At 43.9% G+C, this 21,802-nt stretch overlaps 1 protein-coding gene across 1 annotated transcript in view; it reads left to right on the top strand.

Annotated features, from left to right (window-relative positions):
* Window positions 1-21,802, top strand: part of slc9a2 (solute carrier family 9 member 2) — a 94,425-nt gene that overhangs the window by 13,946 nt on the left and 58,677 nt on the right. Inside the window, exon 2 of the mRNA XM_038818720.1 lies at window positions 14,383-14,846. Within this exon, the coding sequence (XP_038674648.1) occupies window positions 14,383-14,846 (464 nt within the window). The remainder of the gene's footprint in view (window positions 1-14,382; window positions 14,847-21,802) is intronic.

The following is a 21,802-nucleotide window of genomic DNA, read 5'->3' as shown; positions in this document are numbered from 1 at the left end:
TATGCAGACATGCAGATAATGATATACAGACAGGCACAGACAGGCAGATAATGAACAGAGAACAGGACATGACCAATGAGCAGGCAAGACACTCAAGGGTGGTATCTCACTATAAAAGGCACGAGGCACTCACACTCTGCCTCTTTCCACTGATGTGAGTCAGGGTGTATGTACAGGATCACACCTCTAACACATGACTAAGAGCTAGTCTGGTTCAGTCAGACAGAGTAACCACACTTAGGTTGGCAGAGAGTTGAACTCATAGAGAACTGTGCTAACTGTGCTACTGGTTCAATAAATCAGATTGAACTAACTTCAACATCTGGAGTATCTTTTGGTTAAAGCTGCATCCAGTTGTAGCCTGTGTTATCCCAGAGTACATAAAACGACATAAACTACGTGGCAGGCATTAATCAGAGTTTGACAGATGCAACTGGCAGGTTGCTGGACTCCTTCCCAGCTGGTGTTAATATAACAGCCTGAGGATGAGGATTTCTCGCTTCTCAAAGGATTATAGATATTTCAAAATAGTCACTAGAGATATGAGATCTTTCTTCACAATGATTTCAAATGGGATGTTTATCCAGTCTCTGGAAGTGACTTTGATTTCAGGAACGGTAATGTCCCAGTCTTTAGATTTTGAAAGAGCTATCATCCATACTGAGGACCTTATGACGGGAAGCCATTGGCCAGGCAGACCTTCTGACTGCACTCAAGGGGTAAGATGCTCAAAATGCACATGATGTCCATTGTCGCCTCAATGGTTCCTTCCTGAAATGGACCTGGCTAGTCACAGGTGTGAAATGAGCCTAACACCTCTGCAGACGTAACAAGGTTCGATCTGAGAACTCTGATTTTCTGATTATAATGTCCTTACAATTGGGTATGAGATTCCAGGATGGTGAGAGGAGGATTCTTTTGTTCTTCTGTTGGTTATGTGTCTTGTAGCGGCCATTATTTTGGTTCAGTAGAAAATCCATTTTAAAAATAGCAAAAAGAATTCTCCTCCTCCCCAACCATGTGTTTCTCGGTGGAGCGCCGTCGCTGGCAGCTGGATTCGTCGTTCTCGCTAGGGGCCAAGAGGATTTTGCATTGTAGCTACCCCATGCCACTGGGAAACCAGCCACCGGGAAACCTGCGGCCAGGGATACTCTGCTGGTGGGATGGAGATGGAGAATTCACCCCATAGTGGATTTTTCTTTTCATGTCATATTGACACCAGTCCATTCAACCTTGGGGTGATGGGGCCGGCGGGGTTGGGGCGGGGGAGGGGGGGGGGGGAGTTGATGAAAGGTTAATTTTATTTCATTTCCATGTGAGAGGAAACCAATAGGTAAGCATTAATTCTCTCATTCACACTGGACAGTCAAACGCACAGCTAGCAGGTGTAAGGTCAGTTCCTTGCTGCATTTCTGAAGCTTAAACTGAAGATAAGTCATCGACCGTAATATGGTCATTTCCGTCAATTTGGTTAATGTTTAGGCGACACAGTTATATTCAAAACCCGTCTTTATTGGGGAAAGACTATTCGGGTATCCGAGTTCTGTTTTTTATTTTGGGGTCAGGTGTAAGCAAATAGATTTAGTTCAGAACATTGTGCCTCGTCAATTCCCAAGGATATGTTGTGCAAAGGGTCCTGGGTTTTTATACGGTGGTTAGCACCCAGGTTGTTAATGCCAGATCAGCTGCTTTGGGTCACCTTCTGGGGAGGGGGGTGGGGGGAAGGATTTCTGGGTTTCTTACTCTGCAAATTCTTATGACTGTAGCTGTTTAAGTCAATTTAACTCTTCCCTGTTCACCATTTTTTTTACCTGCGATTTAATTTGCTCAAATTCAGGCAGTGTTGTCAATCCGATTACCGGGAGATTGGGGGGCTGCAACGTAGTTTTTGGCCTCTTGCAAGGGATTCCAGTTTTGCATGGAGATTGTGTGCGACCACAACTCTGACGTTTCAGTTACTGATGCAAAGCTTTGTTAGTTGGTACTGAAACATGTGGTTAATCTTCTCCTGAACCTGGGCCAGCTTTTCTGGACCCAGATGATAGGGAATTTGCCTTATGGTAGGGGCCAGTCCCACATCCACATCAGACAGCTACAGGATTTGCTTCCTTATTCTTCTGTCTTGATGTATCCACGCTGCAATAGGGCTATTTTTCTTTCCTCGATGGGAGTTTGGTTAATCAGTGCCAGGATGTGTCCACATGCTGGTGGGCCTGCACATTGCGTGTCCGAGGGCCAAACCGGATCCTCAGAAGTTTTAACCCGGGTCCGCAAGAGACTCTGTTTCTGTATTGCAGCTGAGACTTTGCCGATTGGGAGGCCGTGTGCTGATGAGGAGGGGCTTGCACATTTCACTCTCATTTTTGCATTGCTGCTAGCCAGCCGTGTAGGCTAAACGTTAATAGCACACGTACTAAAAGTGAGAAGCACAACTAACTCTCTGCGTCTACAAGCTAGGTATATCTCATTGACTTATTTCTGGAAATGCCATTCTGCCCAGACATTTATGTTCCCAGAAAATAGCCTAATGTAGGTTTAATCCCTTGTGAACTACATATTATTTTAATCGCAACATCTTAATTTAAACTATGCCCATTTCCTCCAAGACCATGATGGGAGCAAAGAGGTAGAATATTCATATATTTTGTCACGTGACGGATACTATTGAGCCTAATGCTTGAAATAGTACTGCACAAAATATACTGTCTTGAGTATGCTGCAGTTTGTGGTGATTCACAAGGTAATAATCGCAAATTGAAAAGACTTTGGTTTCGGAGCAAACAAATGACTGATTCACCTTAAGTGTCTTCGTATCAGATTTGTGTACTGTGTCCTTGATCATGTATTTATTATCTATACTTTCACTTGGTTTTCATCCACTTCACAAAATATAAAATATATATGCTGTGCCCAGACAAGCAACTCGCTGTGACTTCTGGGTGTTTTGCAAAATTACTTTGTCAGCATTTTTATTTTGCTCTTGTCTGTTTGGGTTTGGATGTTGGATGCTGTAGGTGTGTTTTTTAAAATTATTCGTTCATGGGATGTCGGCGTCGCTGGCTGGTCCAGCATTTATTGCCCATTCCCAATTGCCATTGCTGTGGGTCTGGAGTCACATGTCAGCCAGACCAGGTAAGGTGGCAGGTTTCCTTCCCTGAAGGACATGAGTGAAGCAAATGGATTTTTATAACAATTGGCAATGGTTTTGTGGTTCAAACTTCATCATCTGCCCAGGTGGGATTCAAACCCAGGTCTCCAGTGAAGTTTTGGCGAGTGTAGACTTGAGAGATGAACAGACACTTCCAATACTGATGAAGGTTCAACTCAATTTTATTAACTACTTCTAACTAACTAACACACGATGACTGTGGGTCTCAATGATGCTAACTTAAACTAGAGACCAAAGCCTTGTCCGAACCAGTTGATTCTCTCAGCACGTGGTGTGAGTCTGTGCTGGGCTGGATGAGTTCTTGTTACACTCAGAGGCAGCACCCAGAATGAGCGGGAACCGTGGTGCCCTCTGCCTTTATAGTGTGTGTATTCTAACTGGTGATTGGCTGCAGTGTTTGTACATGTTGATTGGTCCCTGTGTGTGTCCATCAGTGTGTGTCTGCACCATGATATACTGGTGTATATTTTGACATCCAGAGCATTACCCTGGATCTTTGGGTTACGAATCCAACGACAAAGCCTCTACACCACCGCCTTCCCATATATGTACCATAATTCTGCTGTCATGCCTACTCCAAACGTTTGGAAAGATTGCAGCCTTGGCTGGGCAACAATTTTTTTAATTGATCCCCTTTGTGTAATCCTCTTTTTTTAAATTTAAGGTACCCAATTCATTTTTTCCAATTAAGGGGCAATTTAGCGTGGCCAATCCACCAACCCATCTTTGGGTTGTGGGGGCGAAGCCCACACAAACATGGGGAGAACGTGCAAACTCCACACGGACAGTGACCCGGAGCCGGGATCGAACCTGGGACCTTGGCGCCGTGTCATGAGGCTGCAGTGCTAACCACTGCGCCACCGTACTGCCCCTGCAGAACATTTATGAGAGTAGATTGAGCGTTTAATTAAAAAGTCACCATTTGTATGCATAAATTTCTATAGTATTCTTACTATGACTCAGCGAGAGGGCACCTTTGCACGAGTAGAGATGTGTAGATATGATGGGGACATTTTCCATGAGAATGCAACGCCTTAAGGTCAGTGTGGTCAAGCAGAGGGTATTCGGATTGAACAATCTATTGTTGTGGTAAGTTATCTTCAGTTTTTGTTCAGCTACTGTAGGGGAGAATTTTCACTGGCCTAACTCGTTCCTCACAAGTTTAAACTCATTTACAACACTGAAATGGGCCACTCAATCTATGCTGTTGTTTTACTTCCACTTTTATTTTATCTTGCAAGTAACAAGTTCTCTTTCCTTCTCCCTTATATACTTAGATGCATTTCAGGGAAAGCTAGCTATGCACCTCAACTCTTCAACATCTAGTCAGATCCAATATCTCAGGGTAAAGAAGTTACTCATAAATTCTTTATTTTAAATGCCCATTGTTTGGACTCTCCTACAATTCTAACCTACCTTTTCAAATCTGATCATTCCCTGGAGAGAAAAGAGTCCATCCAACCTGTTTCATTTTTAATGAATGTTTATCTCCTCCCAGTTCTGGTATCACCCTTGTAAATCTGGGTGGGGAGAATGAATGGCAGTAAAAATTGAGCACAACTGTACAGAAAGAGATGGTTTGAGACAAATATCCTTTTGTCAATTATTATCTTTCAAGTATTGCGACCTTCATTATCAATCTTACTGGAAACTGGCAGATAACCAAGTTTCTTCATGATTTATTTATACTGCAGGTTTATCATTGATACAATGTTTTAGTTTTGCATTGATGCAATAAATGTACTGCATTGATGGTGCTTCAATCCTTGCTGTGCTTCACAGCAGAGTGATGAGGGGCTCTGACTCTTGGTTCCAGGTGCATTTATATGAGAAGTTAATCATTGGTGTGCATGGTCGAAGTGTTGAATTGTTCACTGCTATGGTAAAGATAATTTGGTGATTGAGGACATGGCTAACATGAAATTGTTCTGCTCCTCAATTGTCTCTGGCAAAAAACACTGCTTTAGATTGATGGTTGATTTCGTCCGGCATCTGTCTCCCTGGCTGCTGAATGCAGCTCAGAATTGTGGATATCTTCCAGAACATCCCTCCCGCTATTCTCCCCCCCCCCCCCCACGCCCGACTCCCGATACGAATCGCTGCCGCCGTTTTTTTACGGCCGGCAGCGATTCTCAGCTGATGGATGGGCCGAGTTCCCAGCCCTTTACGGCTGTTTTTACGAACGGCAAACACACCTGGTCTGGCCGTTCGTAAAAACGGCCGTAAACTGTCGATTTTTAAAACCATGGCACCGATTGGCACGGCAGTACCACGGCCTGCGCATGCGTGTGTTTCGCGCAAATGCGCGATGACGTCATCCGCGCATGCGCGGGTTGGAGTCTTCCAATCCGCGCATGCGCGGCTGACGTCATATGACGCGTCAGCCGGCGCTAACTCTGGCAAGCGGGCTTAACGAAATTCGACCAGAATCGGTTCCCGGTCGGGAAGGGGGGGGCTGGCGTCAAACCTGCCCGGATTTGACGCCAGCCTTACGATTTCTCCCCATATGGGAGAATCGCGCCCAATAACTGTTATATTCTTAGTAGGAATGGCCTGGAAATCATAGAATCCCGACATGCAGAAGGAGGCCAAATTTGGCCCATTGAGTCTGTACCGACATGCTAAATGGCACCCATCTCAGCTCACTCCCCCACCCTATCCCCGTAACCCCACCTAACCTGCACATCTTGGGAAACTACAGAGCAATTTGGCATGGCCAATCCACCTAACCTGGACTGTGAGAGGAATCCCATGCAGACACTGGGAGAATATGCAAACTGCACCCAGTCACCCAAGGCCAGAATTGGCTGGTGCTTGATGCAGCAGTGTTTTTAAAAATAAATTTAGAGTACCCCCCAATTATTTTTTCCAATTAAGGGGCAATTTAGCGTGGCCAATCCAACTACCCTGAACATCTTTGGGTTGCAGGGGTGAAACCCACGCAAACAATGGGAGAATGTGCAAACTCCACATGGACAGTGACTCAGAGCCGGGATCGAACCTGGGATCTCAGTGCCATGAGGCAGCAGTGTTAACCACTGTGCCACTGTGCTGCCCACGATGAAGGGGTATTAATAAGAAACATAAAATACGAAAATCTCATTTAACAGTCTCATGGACAGTTCATTAAATACTTACAGTGAAAAGAATTTCTGACTTTTAAATGCCGTGATTCATCTATTACAAACTCTGCTCCATTACCTTTGCTCAAAGCCTCTATTCCTGTTTCGCATTGAAATGACCGAGTATCGAACAAGTCACTGCTGTTGGGCGAGACCGAATGAGAGTTGTTGGAACACTGAACAAATATTCAGTTTGAATGGCAGGAGCCTCCTCCAGGCCTGAGCAAAAACACTAACACTATAATATTTTGCATAATCCCCAAATTAGAAGTTTTTCAATCCATCTAAAGGTTGTATAAATACAGTGCAGCATTGGATTTGTTTGAAGCTGCTACATGTTTATGTCGTTTCACTCTGGTAAAAGAGAGAATAAGGAGCCACCCACCTACCCTGCACACAATTCATTTCTCCGGATCTTTTAAAATCAATTTAGATACTTGTTGTTCCCCTCGCTGCTTCTTGGTGGTGTGAGTGAATTCATTCCAACAGAACTTGGGCAAAAAAATACATGAACGGATTCTGAAGTGGGGGAATTCTCTCCTTAATATTGGCTCCATCATTTAATAATTCATCAATCTCAATGATGCGCGGGGATAATGGAAACACAAAGATGTCTTTGGAAATGACAATAAATTGTTAAAGGAAGAGGTTTGCTTTGAATTAGGACTCAGTAACGTCACAGTTCCTTTTCTCTTTGGGCCTTTTATGAACCCAGTCATCAGATTTCACCCACGTTTTAAAAAATCCGTTACAAACACTGCTCAAAGCTCAGTTCCCATTTTAACCTTGGGGCATAACGCACAGATTGTTGAAAAGAAGGGGGAAAAAGGGCTAAGGATTGGAGTGAGCTAGGTGGGGAGGTTGGTGGATTATGGAACCGAGCTAGCTCATTGAACAGGTTCCAGCTGTATTACTGCAGACCAGTACCAGCTGATACTAAATATCTGAACCCTTCATGTGACTTTAGGTTACTCCCCTTGTAAAACTGCCACATCTGTTTGTGTGTCAGTTACAAAGATTCATTCACAAGTCCATTCCAGAGAACGTCTCTTTTTTTTTTGAAATAATTTTTATTGAAAAATTTTGAATTTATACAACAACAACGAACCATAATAAAATACCAAAAATAACAATATTAGCAATCATAAACATTCGCCCCCACCTCCATGAACAACACAGCATTTTAACAACAACGCAAATGAACATAATATTAAGTTACATAATAGAAACTACAATAAGGAACACCCCCCCCCCCCCCCCCCCCTTCCCGGGTTGCTGCTGCTATTGACCAAGATACCTATCTCTGAGCCAGGAAGTCCAGAAAAGGCTGCCATCGTTTATAGAACCCTTGTATTGATCCTCTCAGGGCAAATTTGACCCTCTCCAATTTTATAAATCCCGCCATGTCACTGATCCAGGTCTCCACACTTGGGGGCCTCGCATCCTTCCACTGTAGCAAGATCCTCCGCCGGGCTACTAGGGATGCAAAGGCCAGGACACCGGCCTCTTTCGCCTCCTGCACTCCCGGCTCTACCGCCACTCCAAAAATCACGAGTCCCCACCCTGGTTTGACCCTGGATCCAACCACCCTCGACACCGTCCCCACCACCCCCTTCCAGAATCCTTCCAGTGCTGGGCATGCCCAGAACATATGGGCGTGGTTCGCTGGACTCTCCGAACATCTGGTGCACCTGTCCTCACCCCCAAAGAACCTACTCATCCTAGTCCCGGACATGTGGGCCCGGTGCAGCACCTTAAATTGGATGAGACTAAGCCTTGCACATGAGGAGGAAGAGTTGACTCTCTCCAAGGCATCCGCCCAAGTTCCGTCCTCTATCTGCTCCCCGAGTTTCTCCTCCCATTTAGCCTTCAGCTCCTCCACTGACGACTCCTCCACCTTCTACATTACCTTATAGATTCAGAGAACTTCTCTTTATCTCTTGGAAGGGACTAGTCCCCATTTTCGCCGACTAAATTTCCGCTTGGGTTTAGTTGACAACAATAAATCAGTGTTCAATGATAAAATATTATACTTGTCTATGTCTTTGAGGCACAGGAGCTGACTCTAAATACTGTTCCTCTGCAGACTTTTTTTTAATAAATGTTTTTTATTGGGTTTTTGAACAAAGTATATTTACCATTATGTACACAGAATAATATATATATATATATATATATATATATAGAAGAGAAGGGCACACACAAGCATACCAAAAAAAAAGTAATAATAAGAAATGAATAAAAAATAAAATAAAGTAACTGGTAAGGTATTATGCACCAGCTCAACAGCAGCAGCTCTGTACAATTGGCAATATTATTTGCAACACATAAGTAGGCATCTGTTTCTTGTTGTGGGGGGGGGGGGACTGGGGAGGTAGATATACATTTGGGTGCCGGAGAAACAATTACAGAGGGCACTACGCATGGGTCTGGTGTTGGCGTTGTCACTTGGTTTCGCTGCCATTGTCACCTCGCACTCACCTCCGCTTCAGCCGTTTGTCCCATCTTTCGCTTGGATTCTCCTTGCTCTCTGTACCTGTAGATGCCAAGTTTGTTATTGTTTCCCATACCCTCCTTCCGGCTATCATTTCCCTGCCCCCCCCCCTTCCCCCCCACCTCCCTGGTTCTCCTCTATTTTTCCCTGCCTCTTCACTCTTCTTTCCTTTGCAGACTAAAACAAAGTATATCGGGGAGGGTTTTAATGGCTTTGATAAGTTGTAAAGGGTGAAGTGAAATATCACTTTGTCTCCCAAAGTGCTTTGAAGTGACAAATAAGACCGTAAGACATAGGAGCAGAATTATGCCACTCGGCCCATCGAGTCTGCTTCGCCATTCAATCATTACTGATATTTTCTCATCCCCATTCTCCTGCCTTCTCCCATAACCCCTGATCCCCTTATTAATCAAGAACCTATCTATCGCTGTCTTAAAGACACTCAGTAAATTGGCCTCCACAGCCTTCTGCAGCGAAGAGTTCCACAGATTCACCACCCTCTGGTTGAAGAAATTCCTCCTCATCTCTGTTTTAAAGGATCGTCCCTTTCGTCTGAGATGGTGTTCTGGTTCTAGTTTTTCCGGCGAGTGGAAATATCCTCTCCATGTCCACTCTATCCAGGCCTCGCAGTATCTTGTAAGTTTCAATAAGATCCCCTCTCATCCTTCTAAACTCCAATGAGTACAGACCCAGAGTCCTTAAACATTCCTCATACGACAAGTTCTTCATTCCAGGGATCATTCTTGTGAACCTCCTCTGGACCCTTTCCAAGGCCAGCACATCCGTCCTTCGAAACGAGGCCCAAAACTGCTCACAATATTCCAAATGGGGTCTGACCAGAGCCTTATAAAGCCTCAGAAGTAAATCCTTGGCCTTGTATTCCAGCCCTCTTCACATGAATGCTAACATTGCATTTGCCTTCCTAACTGCCGACTGAATCTGCACATTAACCTTAAGATAATCGTGAACAAGGACTCCCAAGTCCCTTTGTGCTTCTGCTTTCCAGTGCATTTCTCCATTTAGAAAATAGTTTATTTATAAATTCCTCCTTCCAAACCGCATACCCTCACACTTTTCCACATTGTATTTCATTTGCCACTCCATTGCCCACTCTCCTAGCTTATCCAAGTCCTTCTGCAGCCCCCTTGATTCCTCAATACCACCTGTCTCTCTCCAGATCTTTGTATCATCTGCAAACTTTAAAAAAAAATTTAGAGTACCAAATTATTTTTACCAATTAAGGGGCAATTTAACGTGGCCAATCCACCTAACCTGCGCATCTTTGGGTTGTGGGGGCGAAACCCACGCAGACACGGGGAGAATGTGCAAACTCCTCACAGACAGTGACCCTAGGCTGGGATTCGAACCTGGGACCTCAGTGCCGTAGGCAACAATGCTAACCACTGTGCCACCGTGCTGCCCTATCATCTGCAAACTTAGCAACAGTGCCTTCAAAACCTTCTTCCGGATCATTAATGTATATTGTGAAAAGTTGTGGTCCCAGCACCGACCCCCGAGGTACACCACTTGTCACAGGCTGCCATAATGAAAAAGACCCCTTTATCCCCACTCTCTGCCTTCTGCCAGTCAGCCAATCCTCTATCCATGCCAGGATCTTACCCTTAACACCATGGGCTCTTAAATATAGCAGCAAAGATCCTCCAAACCAAAATAATGAATGAATGGATCTCTTTTGTTTTGTTGCTTCAAGGAGAAACTCTCTGGTCAGGACATCAGTCTGCTCTATTTTCAACCTTTTGTCTTTTGGGGTGGCACGGTAGCACAGTGGTTAGCACTGTTCCTTCACAGCTCCAGGGTCCCAGGTTCGATTCACGGCTTGGATCGCTGTCTGTGCGGAGTCTGCACGTTCTCCCTGTGTCTGCACGGCATTTCCTCCAGGTGCTCCAGTTTCCTTCACTAGTCCAAATATGTGCAGGTTAGGTGGATTGGCCATGCTAAATTGCCCTTAGTGTCCAAAAAAGTTTAGCTGGGGTTACTGGGTTACAGGGGTAGGGTGATAGTGTGGGCTTAAATAGGGTGCTCTTTCCAGGGGGCGATGCAGATTCGATGGGCCAAATGGCCTTCTTCTGCACTGTAAATTCTAAGATTCTATCAATATGGTATAAACAAAATCCTTACACATCAGCCATTGAAGGTAAGCATGCAGGTGCAGCAGACAGTAAAGAAAACAAATGGTATATTGGCCTTCATAGCCACCGGATTCGTGTACAGGAGCAGGGATGTCTTGCTGCAATTATGCAGGGCCTTGGTGAGGCCACACCTGTAATATTGTGTTCAGTTTTGGTCTCCTTATCTGAGGAAGGATGTTCTTGCTATAGAGGGAATGTGAGAATCATAGAATCACTACAGTGCAGAAGGAGGCCATTCGGTTCATGAAGTCTGCACCGACCCTCTGAAAGAGCACCCAACCCAGGCCCATGCCCCCAACTTATCCCAGTAACTTCACCTAACTTTTTTGGACACCTAAGGCGCAGTTTAGCATGACCAATACACCTAACCTGCACATGTTTGGACTTTGGGAGGAAACCGGAACACCTGGAGGAAACTAATGCAAACATTGTGAGAAAGTACAAACTCCACGCAGACAATCATCCAATGCTGGATTGAACCTGGGTCTCTGGTGCTGTGAGGTAGCAGTGCTAACCACCATATCTGGGATGCAGGACTGACTTGGAGGGATTAAGCCAGTTAGGATGTATTTGCCAGAGTTCAGAAGAATGAGAGGGGTCTCATAACATATAAAACTCAGGTGGCACGGTGGCACAGTAGTTAGCACTGCTGCCTCACGGTGCCAAAGACCCGGGTTCGATCCCGGCCCTGGGTCACTGTCCGTGTGGCGAATGTACATTCTCCCTATGTCTGCGTGGCTTTCACCCCCACAATTCAATAAGACATGTAGGGAAGGAGGATTGGCCACGCTAATTTGCCCCTTCATTGGAAAAAGAAGAATTGGATACTCTAAATTTACCATTCAAAACAAAAAAAATGTATCAAATTCTAACAGGACTAGACAAGGTAGATTCAAGAAGGTTGTTCCTGATGGTGGGGGTGTGCAGAACTAGGGGTCACAGTCTAAGGATAAGAGATAGACTATTTTAGGACAGTGATGAGGAGAAATGTCATCACCCAGAGTGTGGTCAGCCTGTGAAATTCACCACCACAGAAAGCAGTTGAGGCCACAAGACTGTTTTCAGAAGCAGTTAGATATAGGACACAGGGCAAAGGGGATCAAAGGATATGGGGGGAAAGCAGGATCAGGCTATTGAGTTAGATGATCAGCCATGATCATAATGAATGGCGGACCAGGCTCAAAGGGCCAAATTACGACTTCCTGCTTCTATGTTTCGATGTATATTTAAAGATCTTTGAACAGGTAAAAATCTACATTTTATGATAAATCTAGAGCTAAATAGCAAATAAGATGCCCATGAATGGGAATCAAAATATTCAAAGGCTAATGCAGAAGGAGATGGAACATAAAGAGAAATAGTAAACAATTTTATATATGTTAAGAGTAATAGTGCTTAATAGAAATGAGAAAGGAGATCTGGAGGATGGCACGGTGGCAGTGGCCAGCACTGCTGCCTTAGCGCCAGGGACCTGGGTTCTAAACCGTCCTTGGGTGACTGTGTGGAGTTTCCACTTTCTCCCTGTGTCTGTGTGGGTTTCCTCTTGGTGCTCTGGTTTCCTCCCACAGTCCCAACGTGGCGGTTAGGTGGATTTGGCCATGATAAATTGCCCTTAGTTTCCAATGGTTAGATAGGGTTATGGGGATAGGGCAGGGGAGTGGGGCTAGGTTACGATGCTCTTTCAGAGAGTCAGTGCAGGCTTGATGGGCTGAATAGCCTCCTTCTGCTCTGTCGGGATTCTATGAGGCTGGGAACGGTAACAACAGCAAACTGATTGCTCTGTCTCAGTTTTTACACAATTACATGCAAAATATTTTTGATTCAGTTACTTAATTTGACATTTATATACTTTTAAAATACTTTAAGTATGAAATAAACATTACACAATTTGCTGGTCATATTTAAGATCACATAAAAACCTTCTGTTCTAGAAATGTGAGGACACAAGGGTAATAAAGCTGACTTACTGACCCATCACCGTCATACAAATTTGACATGAATCCCGTAATAATGTGTCCACGAGGTCACATTTCATCAGTGGTTTCCCTTGGCTGCAGTCCATTCCAAAACAGAATTGTCAGAGGTTCTCAAGAGACTTCTGGGGACTTTGCACAAGTATTTGAATTAGTGTGTTTGGGGAGTGGGAGTGGGCAGTGCTAGTGTTAAAAGTTGCCAGATGTAGGGGCAGCACGGTGGTGCAGTGGTTAGCATTGCTGCCTCACGGCGCCAAGGTCCCAGGGTCAATCCTGGCTCTGGTCACTGTCCGTGTGGAGTTTGCACATTCTCTCCGTGTTTGTGTGGGTTTCGCCCCCACAACCCAAGATGTGCAGGGTAGGTGGATTGGCCTTGCTAAATCGTCCCGTAATTGGAAAAAAATAATTGGGTATTCTAAATTACAAAATGGGTTTGGAATATAATTTGATATTGTAGACATGGCACAGCAATATGCAAGTTGCAGATTTGAATGGCAATAACCTTTTAGATCCAAGGAAAATTAAAATAAATGTACAAGGCCATCACACTAACATGTTGATCCTCCCGAATTTATTCTCGTTTATGTTTTCTGGCTTGCCATAGAATCGTGTTCTACACTAATCTTCCACTTCCAAAGTACGATTAATATTTTTGGATTAAAATTGAATTAATATATTAATACTTTTTAAATGTCAAGTGCAAAGGTTGAATCTTAATGGAAATGTAATATCCGTCAAGGAAAGCTCTTCTACATTTACTGAAGTCATGTCGTTTATGTTTGCGGAAAAAATAATTTTGTTTACTGGTAAAGTAGCAATAATTATTTTCATGCTTTGTTTTGGTTCCCACAGGAAATGAGAGTGTAGTACTTGTTCAGTTAAAAATCCTCAACGGTATCAAATCCTGTGTTTGTCTGTTTTCTTTCTTCATTTTTGAAGTTGTGAAGACAAACAGTTATTGACAGTTGACTTCATATCACACTAGCAAAGAACATTTGAGCACCATATAAAATGATTCAATAAATCTTTTTATTTCTGCAGCGCAAACCCTTTTAAAGGCATTGAGCACATCTAGCCATTTTTGTTGCTTGATTTAAAATGCACCTCCACTAACTGGAATTGAATCGAAGTTTGTCAACACTCCATGTGCTGTTAGACTAATTAAGTATAGAATAGACCTTTTGTTGTAATAATCGAGGCCTTGTTACTATATTGTGAACTGATGCTGCGTCATATCCCTATGTGATTGAAACGGGTTCTGACAAAAGTTCAGCAACTTGAAATGTTCCGTCTTGTTTCTGTACCCCAGGTGCTATCTGACCTGCTGACTGTTTCCAACACTCCGTTTCCATTTCAGATTTCTAGAATCAGTGATTTTCTCTGAAATATTGTTCACCAGACAGCTGATTGTCGTGTATACCAACCTTCCTTATTTGCTTTTTTCATAGCTCATTATATTCTGCCTTTCTTGCAGGATTTCATCTCTATCATAAACTCTCCAAATTTGTGCCAGAGAGCTGTTTGCTGATTATCATTGGGCTGTTACTTGGAGGAATCATCTTTGGAGCTAAAGAGAGAACTCCCCCTGTTATGAGCACAGATGTCTTCTTCCTGTACTTACTGCCACCCATAGTGCTGGATGCTGGTTACTTCATGCCAAGTAGGCCATTCTTTGATAATATTGGGACTATTTTATGGTATGCAGTGGTTGGAACCCTATGGAACGTAATTGGCATCAGTATGTCACTATATGGGATTTGCCAGGTTCCGGCTTTTGACTTGAGTGACATCACACTATTGCAAAATCTGTTATTTGGAAGCTTGATCTCGGCTGTGGACCCTATTGCAGTTCTAGCCGTCTTTGAAGAAATTCAAGTAAATGAGCAACTTCATATCTTGGTGTTTGGAGAGTCACTGCTGAACGACGCCGTCACGGTGGTAAGTAGACCAACTGTATTATTTTTATATTTATAATATTATAAAAGTAAAATAAATGTCCTGTAAGTCCCAAAATGCTTTATAGCCAATGATGTGCTTTAAGCTGTAGTCACTGTTGTAATGTAGGAAATGGTACAACTAATTTGCACACGACAAACTCAGCAGTGGGATAATGACTAGATAATCTGTTCTTAGGATGCAAGCCAGAATTCACAGGTCATTGGGATTTACTTTCCTGCTCGTAGCACAGATCTGCCCACAGGTTTCCCGGCAGCGTGGGGTAGCTTCAATTTGAAACCCCATTGACAAGCGGCAGGGGTAGAGAACTGCGCAGCCTGCGAATAGCCTACTGCCGAGAAACACGCGGCTGAGGGACTGGACAATCCAACCTGTTGAAGAGGGATGAATATTACCCACCGGGAATAATAATAATAATAATCGCTTACTCCCCAGTTCTTCAAAATGGTACCATGGGATTTTTGACACCCATCTGAGAGGACAGGCGTTGCCTCAGTTTAATGTCTCATCTGAAAGTTGGCACCTCCAACGGTGCAGCATTCCCTCAGTTCAACACAGGAGTGCCAGCTTCCTGGTTTGTTTATTTATGCTGAAGTCCTAGCGTGGGACTTGAACCCACAACCAGCTGAATCTGGTGAGAGTGCTCCCAACTGAGCCACAGCTGACATGACATCTACCAAATTAAGTAATTCTTCAAGAGGCTTATCCTCAACCCTTTTGGATTTATAACCATGAATCTAGCTCCGCCTTTTGCTCTTGTGCCATTGTCTTACAAATACTTTGCTTGTTTAAGATCTATGAATTTGGCTATGTCTGTAGCTTGAGCACTAATCAAAAACAATATTATTTGTTACTGTGACTCTCGCTCTTCTTATTGCCTTTTTATCTCTGTTGGCTTTTGAAGCTATTCACCTTCTTCATCTTCCTCCAATGAAATCTTGAAATGAACTAAATAGGGCAGAGCAAGTTAGTAGGAGGTTACATTGGGGCAGATTAAGGAAGAGGGCAAAATTCTGGCAGATGGAATTCAAATTGGAGAAATGTGAGGCCACACACCTGGATCCAAGAAATACAATATTTTCTGGATAGCCAGAAATGAGGAATTTCTGAGGAGCAGAGGGATTTGCTTGTCCATGTTTGCAAACCACTAAAAGCAACCGGATAGGTCGAAACAGCAATATAAAAGGCAATCAGAAAGTTGGCCTTTATCTACAGGGAACTAGAATATAAAGCTGGGCAAACTGTGCTTCAGTTTTGTACAGCTTTGGTCAGGTCCCATGCAGAGTACTTTTGTAGGCCCATATTTTAAGACAGGAGTGGAAACAGTGGAGATTGAGCAGAATCATATTGTGGATTGAAACTTAAATTAAGAGGATAGATTGTACAAATTATGGTTTGCATTCCTGGAGTTTAAAAGTTTGAGGGTTAATCTATCATGAGGTATTCTTGTTGCATAGATCCGGAAAAACAATTGATGAATGTCAAGAGGCAACATCTACACAGAATGAACTAGGATTAGATGTGTGGAACCTTTCGCTGTTAGCAATTGAAACTGCTGGTTGTTTCCAGTCTTTTCTTGAGGGAACTAGTTAATTTCAGTTTGAGTTGGTCTGATAAGGTGAGCTTTCGAAGTTGCATGTGAATAAAACCGCTGCTAAGCAACAGTACTCAATGAACCAAGCCCTCTGCAATTACAAAGGGTAACACCATGCTTTTTACACACCAAATTTTCAATGATTATTAATTCACTGTTTTCACATTAAATTCCCACCTAGTCTTGTATTCAATCTTTTAATACATCAATCCAAGTTTGAATAGATGCATTGAATCTCATGATGTGCTTTGAATTATGCCTAATTATGGCATTTTTAGTTCTAATTGTCTTGAATGAAGATATTATCATTTGGTGAAGACCTTAATGTCTTAACTGGCTGATGCAAGTGATGTGTAAAATAATATTGTCCCTGCCAAGTTTGTCCACAATGGTTGGTTACACTCCTATGTCTTTTCCCAAATTCATTATATAATTGCTCAGACACATGCTCCCATGTTGTGCCTTTTTATACGTTACACCAGCAGTCTTGCTGACCTTTGGACAATGAATGTGTCATGTAACCGACCCCACATACAATACTGATGCAATAACATTACTGTTGCTGGTCTGAGACTATCTGCAGTACTGCATTTCATCTACATTTGACTATCATTCCTGGTGCTGGGCTGAAGCTACTGCTGGGTCACCAATATTGGCGAGGGTCATCATAGTCATCGTTGTCATAGATCCTGGGCTGGATTCTCCATTTGGAGATAAGTCCCCATGCCAGCATGAAAACTGGCGTCAAACAGCCACCGATTCCCCGTTTTGCTGGGGGCTGGCAGGGAGGTAGCGTACTTCCAGTTCAGAGGCCGCTCATGCGCATGGCGGCGGCCTGCAGCGGCCGTGCCGTGCTCCATGGCGGACTCAGCCCGCGGATCTGGACTGTCAAAGTAGTGCCTCCCATCGGTCGCTTGCGCGCCCCGGACCCCCGGCCCCCAGCCCCGAATGAAGCCCCTCCTGCCAGCTGATTGGCCTTCCCCTGACGGTGGCGGCCACAGCCGCCACATGAGCTTCCCGGATGGTGTGAGCAGATGTAACCCACACCGTGGGGAACTCAGCCGGGCAGGGATGGAGCATCGTGGGGTGGGCCTCAGGCAATGGCATGAGGCTGAGGATAATCGGCAGGGAGCGGAGAATCCAAAAACCACCGCCGCTCCCACTTTTGCCGCCAAAATGGATTCCCCGCCCCATCGCTGAACACAATTTCGGCGTTGGGGAGCAGAGAATCCAGCCCCCTAAATTTGATTGTCACATATTTTCCCTCGAGTGCAATGCAAAAATACAAAGATCACAATGGTACTAAAAGCTGGCTGGCTTGAAGTTGCTCTTCAGTGCTTACATGCTTCACATTCCTCTGTGGTCACCTTGGTACCGCAAAGTATCAAGGTGGTAGTTATTGAGGGGTGAACAAGCAGTTCTGCTATTGTTGATATGGGACTTTTTTAAACATAAATTTAGAGTATCCAATTCTTTTTTCCAATTAATGGACAATTTCGCATGGCCAATTCACATGCCCTGCACAAATTTTTTGGGTTGTTGGGGTGAAACCCTCGCAGACACTGGGAGAATGTGCAAACTCCACATGGAGAGTGACCCGGGTCATCGGCGCCATGAGGCAGCAGTGCTAATTACTGCACCACCGTGCTGCCCTGTTGATATGGGATGGGACCTGTACAATATGTTCCCTCCCTGGGCCAGGATAAAGGACAATACCAGAGAGGGTATGGAACATTCTGTAGGGAAAGATGAAAAGAACCAGGAGTCAGGATCTCTGTTGTTATAATGCAGAAAGTCAGTTGCTGAAGGATTAAACTGGAGCCATTCTTTACAAACTTTATAACTATTTGTAGAGCTGCACATTACAAGCATATGCCTGCTAACGCAAAATCACGGTTTCAGTCTACCTGTTTGAGGACACAAATGTATGTCAACAAATATAATACAGTTAATGTAGAAATGAACACACATTTGAATGAGCCACACGCAGAGGAAGAGAAGTTTCTGCAGTCATGGTTTAAAGAATTAAGGAATAAATTAAAAATCCTATGTAATGATCTCCATTGCCCCACATTAATATAGGGGTATGTGGCAGGCTAGTGAGTGGTTAGAGACATTATGTAGGAGGGAGGGATTCAGATTACTGGGCCTTTGGGCCTTGTTCTATGGCAAGAGAAAGCTGCTTACACCTGAGCCATATCCGCAGGGCAGCTTAACTAGTGATGTTGGAAAGGGTTTAAACAAATTTGACATGAGTAGTGTTTAAAAATTAGCTGATAGGTACACAGAGGACAGGAAGAGACAGAGTTAGAAAAGGTAAATAATTAGGCGCGATCATAGAAAATAGAAAGAATTTGCAAAGTTAAGTTTCTGGGAAGTGGAGTATTGTAATCGTTGAAGTGGAGTTCATAAGATTGAGCTGCAGGTACAAACAGCCATTTGAAAAACACTGATGTTGTAATGAGGTAGGCTGAAATTGGGAATCATTCAATGCTTCATATTCCTGGGTACAAGGAAGGATAAAAAAGAATACAAAACCAAATATGCCTGAAGTGTTCACCAGGTTAGGCAGCATATCTTCTGATGGAAGGTCATCGATCTGAAACAGTGGAGAGGATTCTCTGTTTTCCCACCAGAGCTGTATTGTACCTGATCTGCGCTCACGCTGGGAGCGCAAATTAGGAAGCAATTCCCAATCTGTAGAGGATTCCTCAAGACTCACATGGGAATCCCGCTATCGTCCGCTCTCAAGCGCGCGTGCATAAACACACCAGAGACCTCCTAATTAAAGAGACCCTCTGGAATCCCCCAGAAGAGAGAACCCTGTCTGGAAGCTTGAGAACAGACCCACTTAATTAGAAGGTGCCCCCCCCCCCCCCTCCCCCCCAGAGAGACCTTTTCTGGAAGCCCCCTAAAAGAGAGGCCCCTCTCTGGAATAGTGCGCAGGCCAGACAGAGCCAGTGAAGAATAAATCACTGCTTTCAAACTCACCTGCTGGCTCAGGCACAGGAAGCAGTACCTGTCAAGAAAACCAGTCAGCTGGGTTTAAACCCCTCAGACTTTTGATCTGCAAGCCATTTATTCATTTCTCTTTGACATTGATTTTACTAGCCTGTGATTGACAACTTCCACACACACAGCTGTCAGCATTGTTCCATTCATCTCCCTTCATGCTTGAGTGACTTTAAAGTAGTCAACAGTAAGGGCAGCACGGTGGCACAGTGGTTAGCATTGCTGCCTACGGCGCTGAGGACCCGGGTTCGAATCCCGGCCCTGGGTCACTGTCTGTGTGGAGTTTGCACATTCTCCCTGTGTCTGCATGGGTTTTGCCCCCACAACCCAAAGATGTGCAGGTTAGGTGGATTGGCTACGCTAAATTGCCCCTTAATTGGAAAAAAATAATTGGGTACTCTAAATTTTTTTTTTTTTAAAGTAGTCAACAGTAAAACTAACAAAAAGCATTTGACTCTCTCTTTGATCAAAGATCGCCAATCCTGATGCTGGATTCTCCGCCACATCGGTAACTCCACTGTCGGTGGCAGCCGATGGAGAATCCAGCCCATTAACTCTGCTTCTCTTTCAAAATGATGACTGATCTGAATATTTCAAACATTCTTGCAGTGCTTATTCAGAGGAAAACAGAAGGTCGAGGATGCGCTTGAGGGGTTAAAGGCAGAATCTATTTCGTTGGAGATAAGTAGCAATGAAGGGGTTGTTACACAACTTACTAGGTCACCAAACAGTGGGGAGAAAGTAGAGGAGCAGATTGGCCTAGAAATTAGAGGTGCAAGAAAAATAAAGTTGATATAATGGGAGACACCAACGGGGCAGCAATTTCTGTCAAGGGCAGAGAAGGGGAAGTATGTAGGAGGTGAATTTTCTTGATCATTGCTTCCCGCTCAATTAAGAAGGGAGCATTGCTGAATCTATTCTCGGGGAAGTAAATGAGTCAGCTAGAGAATTGGGAGTACTGACTATAGTATCGTAGGGTTTAGAGTAGTTATGCAGATGGACGAGGAGCTGTCAAGTATTTTTCTTTTGAATCTGGAGTAGGTCTGATTTCGTCAGAATGAGGAGGAATTTGGCCCTGATAAATTGGAAGCAAAGATTGGCAGAGCAGTATATTGGAGCAAAGGGTAACTTAAAGTCTGGATGATCCATGTAAAGTATAGGCATATTTCCAGTGGAGTGGAATGGAGGACAACTGAAGTCAGAACTTCTTGAATGACGAACGAGTTGGTGAGTAGGATGGAGCAGAAAAATAGTACATATGACAGATGTTAGCTTGATATTAGAATGGAGAATTTTATTGCATAGACAAAATACACAGGGCAATTGCAAAAGGCAGTGAGAGGCAAAATAAGAATCGATTGACAGCTGAAGTAAAATGATCTAAAGATCTTCCATGGACATTTTAATAGAAAATGGTTTGTCACAGGATTAGGGGCCAAAATAAAGATCTAGTGGCGGAGGCAGAAGGCATGTTTGAGGTACAAAATGTTCAAACTTGGTGTTTACCAAGGATTTTGCCAAACCACCCTTGTCTACCATGGGTTGTCAGGATATCTGATGAGATAGCGATAAATGAAGAGAAGGTACCAGAAATGCTGACAGTACTAAAAGTAGAGAATTTACTCGGTCCAATAGGGAAGTAACCTAAGTTGTTGAGGGATGTTAAGATAGAAATTGTGGAAGTGTTTACCATAATCATCATATCCTCCATAGATGGTGTCAAAGGAAGGGAGAATGATAAATGTTCCTTGGAGTAAATGTGGCAATCCTAAGGTTTGGTACTAAGACCACTGCTACTGTTGATGTACATTTGTGACTTGGAGGTAAAGGGTACAATTTCAAAATTTTCAGGTGAGAAAAACTTGGAAATGTAGTAAACAAGTGAGGAAGAAACTTCAAGATGACATTGGCTGGTGGAATGGATGGGTACACGGTCGCTGAAATGCAATGCAGTAAGTGTGAGGTGATACATTTTAGTGAGAAGAACAAGGAGGTATAAAGCATGTTGAATGGTAGAATTTTAAAGGCGATACACAAAGAGGATACATTCTAGAGGCCCTTGTATACAAATCTTTGAAGCGGGCAGCAGGGGTAATAAAATATTGCTGAAGAAAGACATTTTGTTGAAACTTTTCTCTTGCATTCATCACGGCAATTGTAAAACATTGGGGGTGTTTTCCTGCCTTTCTCAGCAGCTGGGTCATTCGGTCCCACCGATGGTGAACCCCTGGAGGCGGGGGGTGGGTTCAATGGGAAATCCCATTGGCAGCGAAGGGATCAGAAGATGCCACCACATGCTGCCAAAAAATACGGTACATGGGGCACTAGAAAT

The sequence above is a fragment of the Scyliorhinus canicula genome, chromosome 14 (assembly GCF_902713615.1).
Source record: "Scyliorhinus canicula chromosome 14, sScyCan1.1, whole genome shotgun sequence".
NCBI lineage: Eukaryota > Metazoa > Chordata > Chondrichthyes > Carcharhiniformes > Scyliorhinidae > Scyliorhinus > Scyliorhinus canicula.
This window is presented reverse-complemented; position numbering and strand designations above follow the sequence as displayed.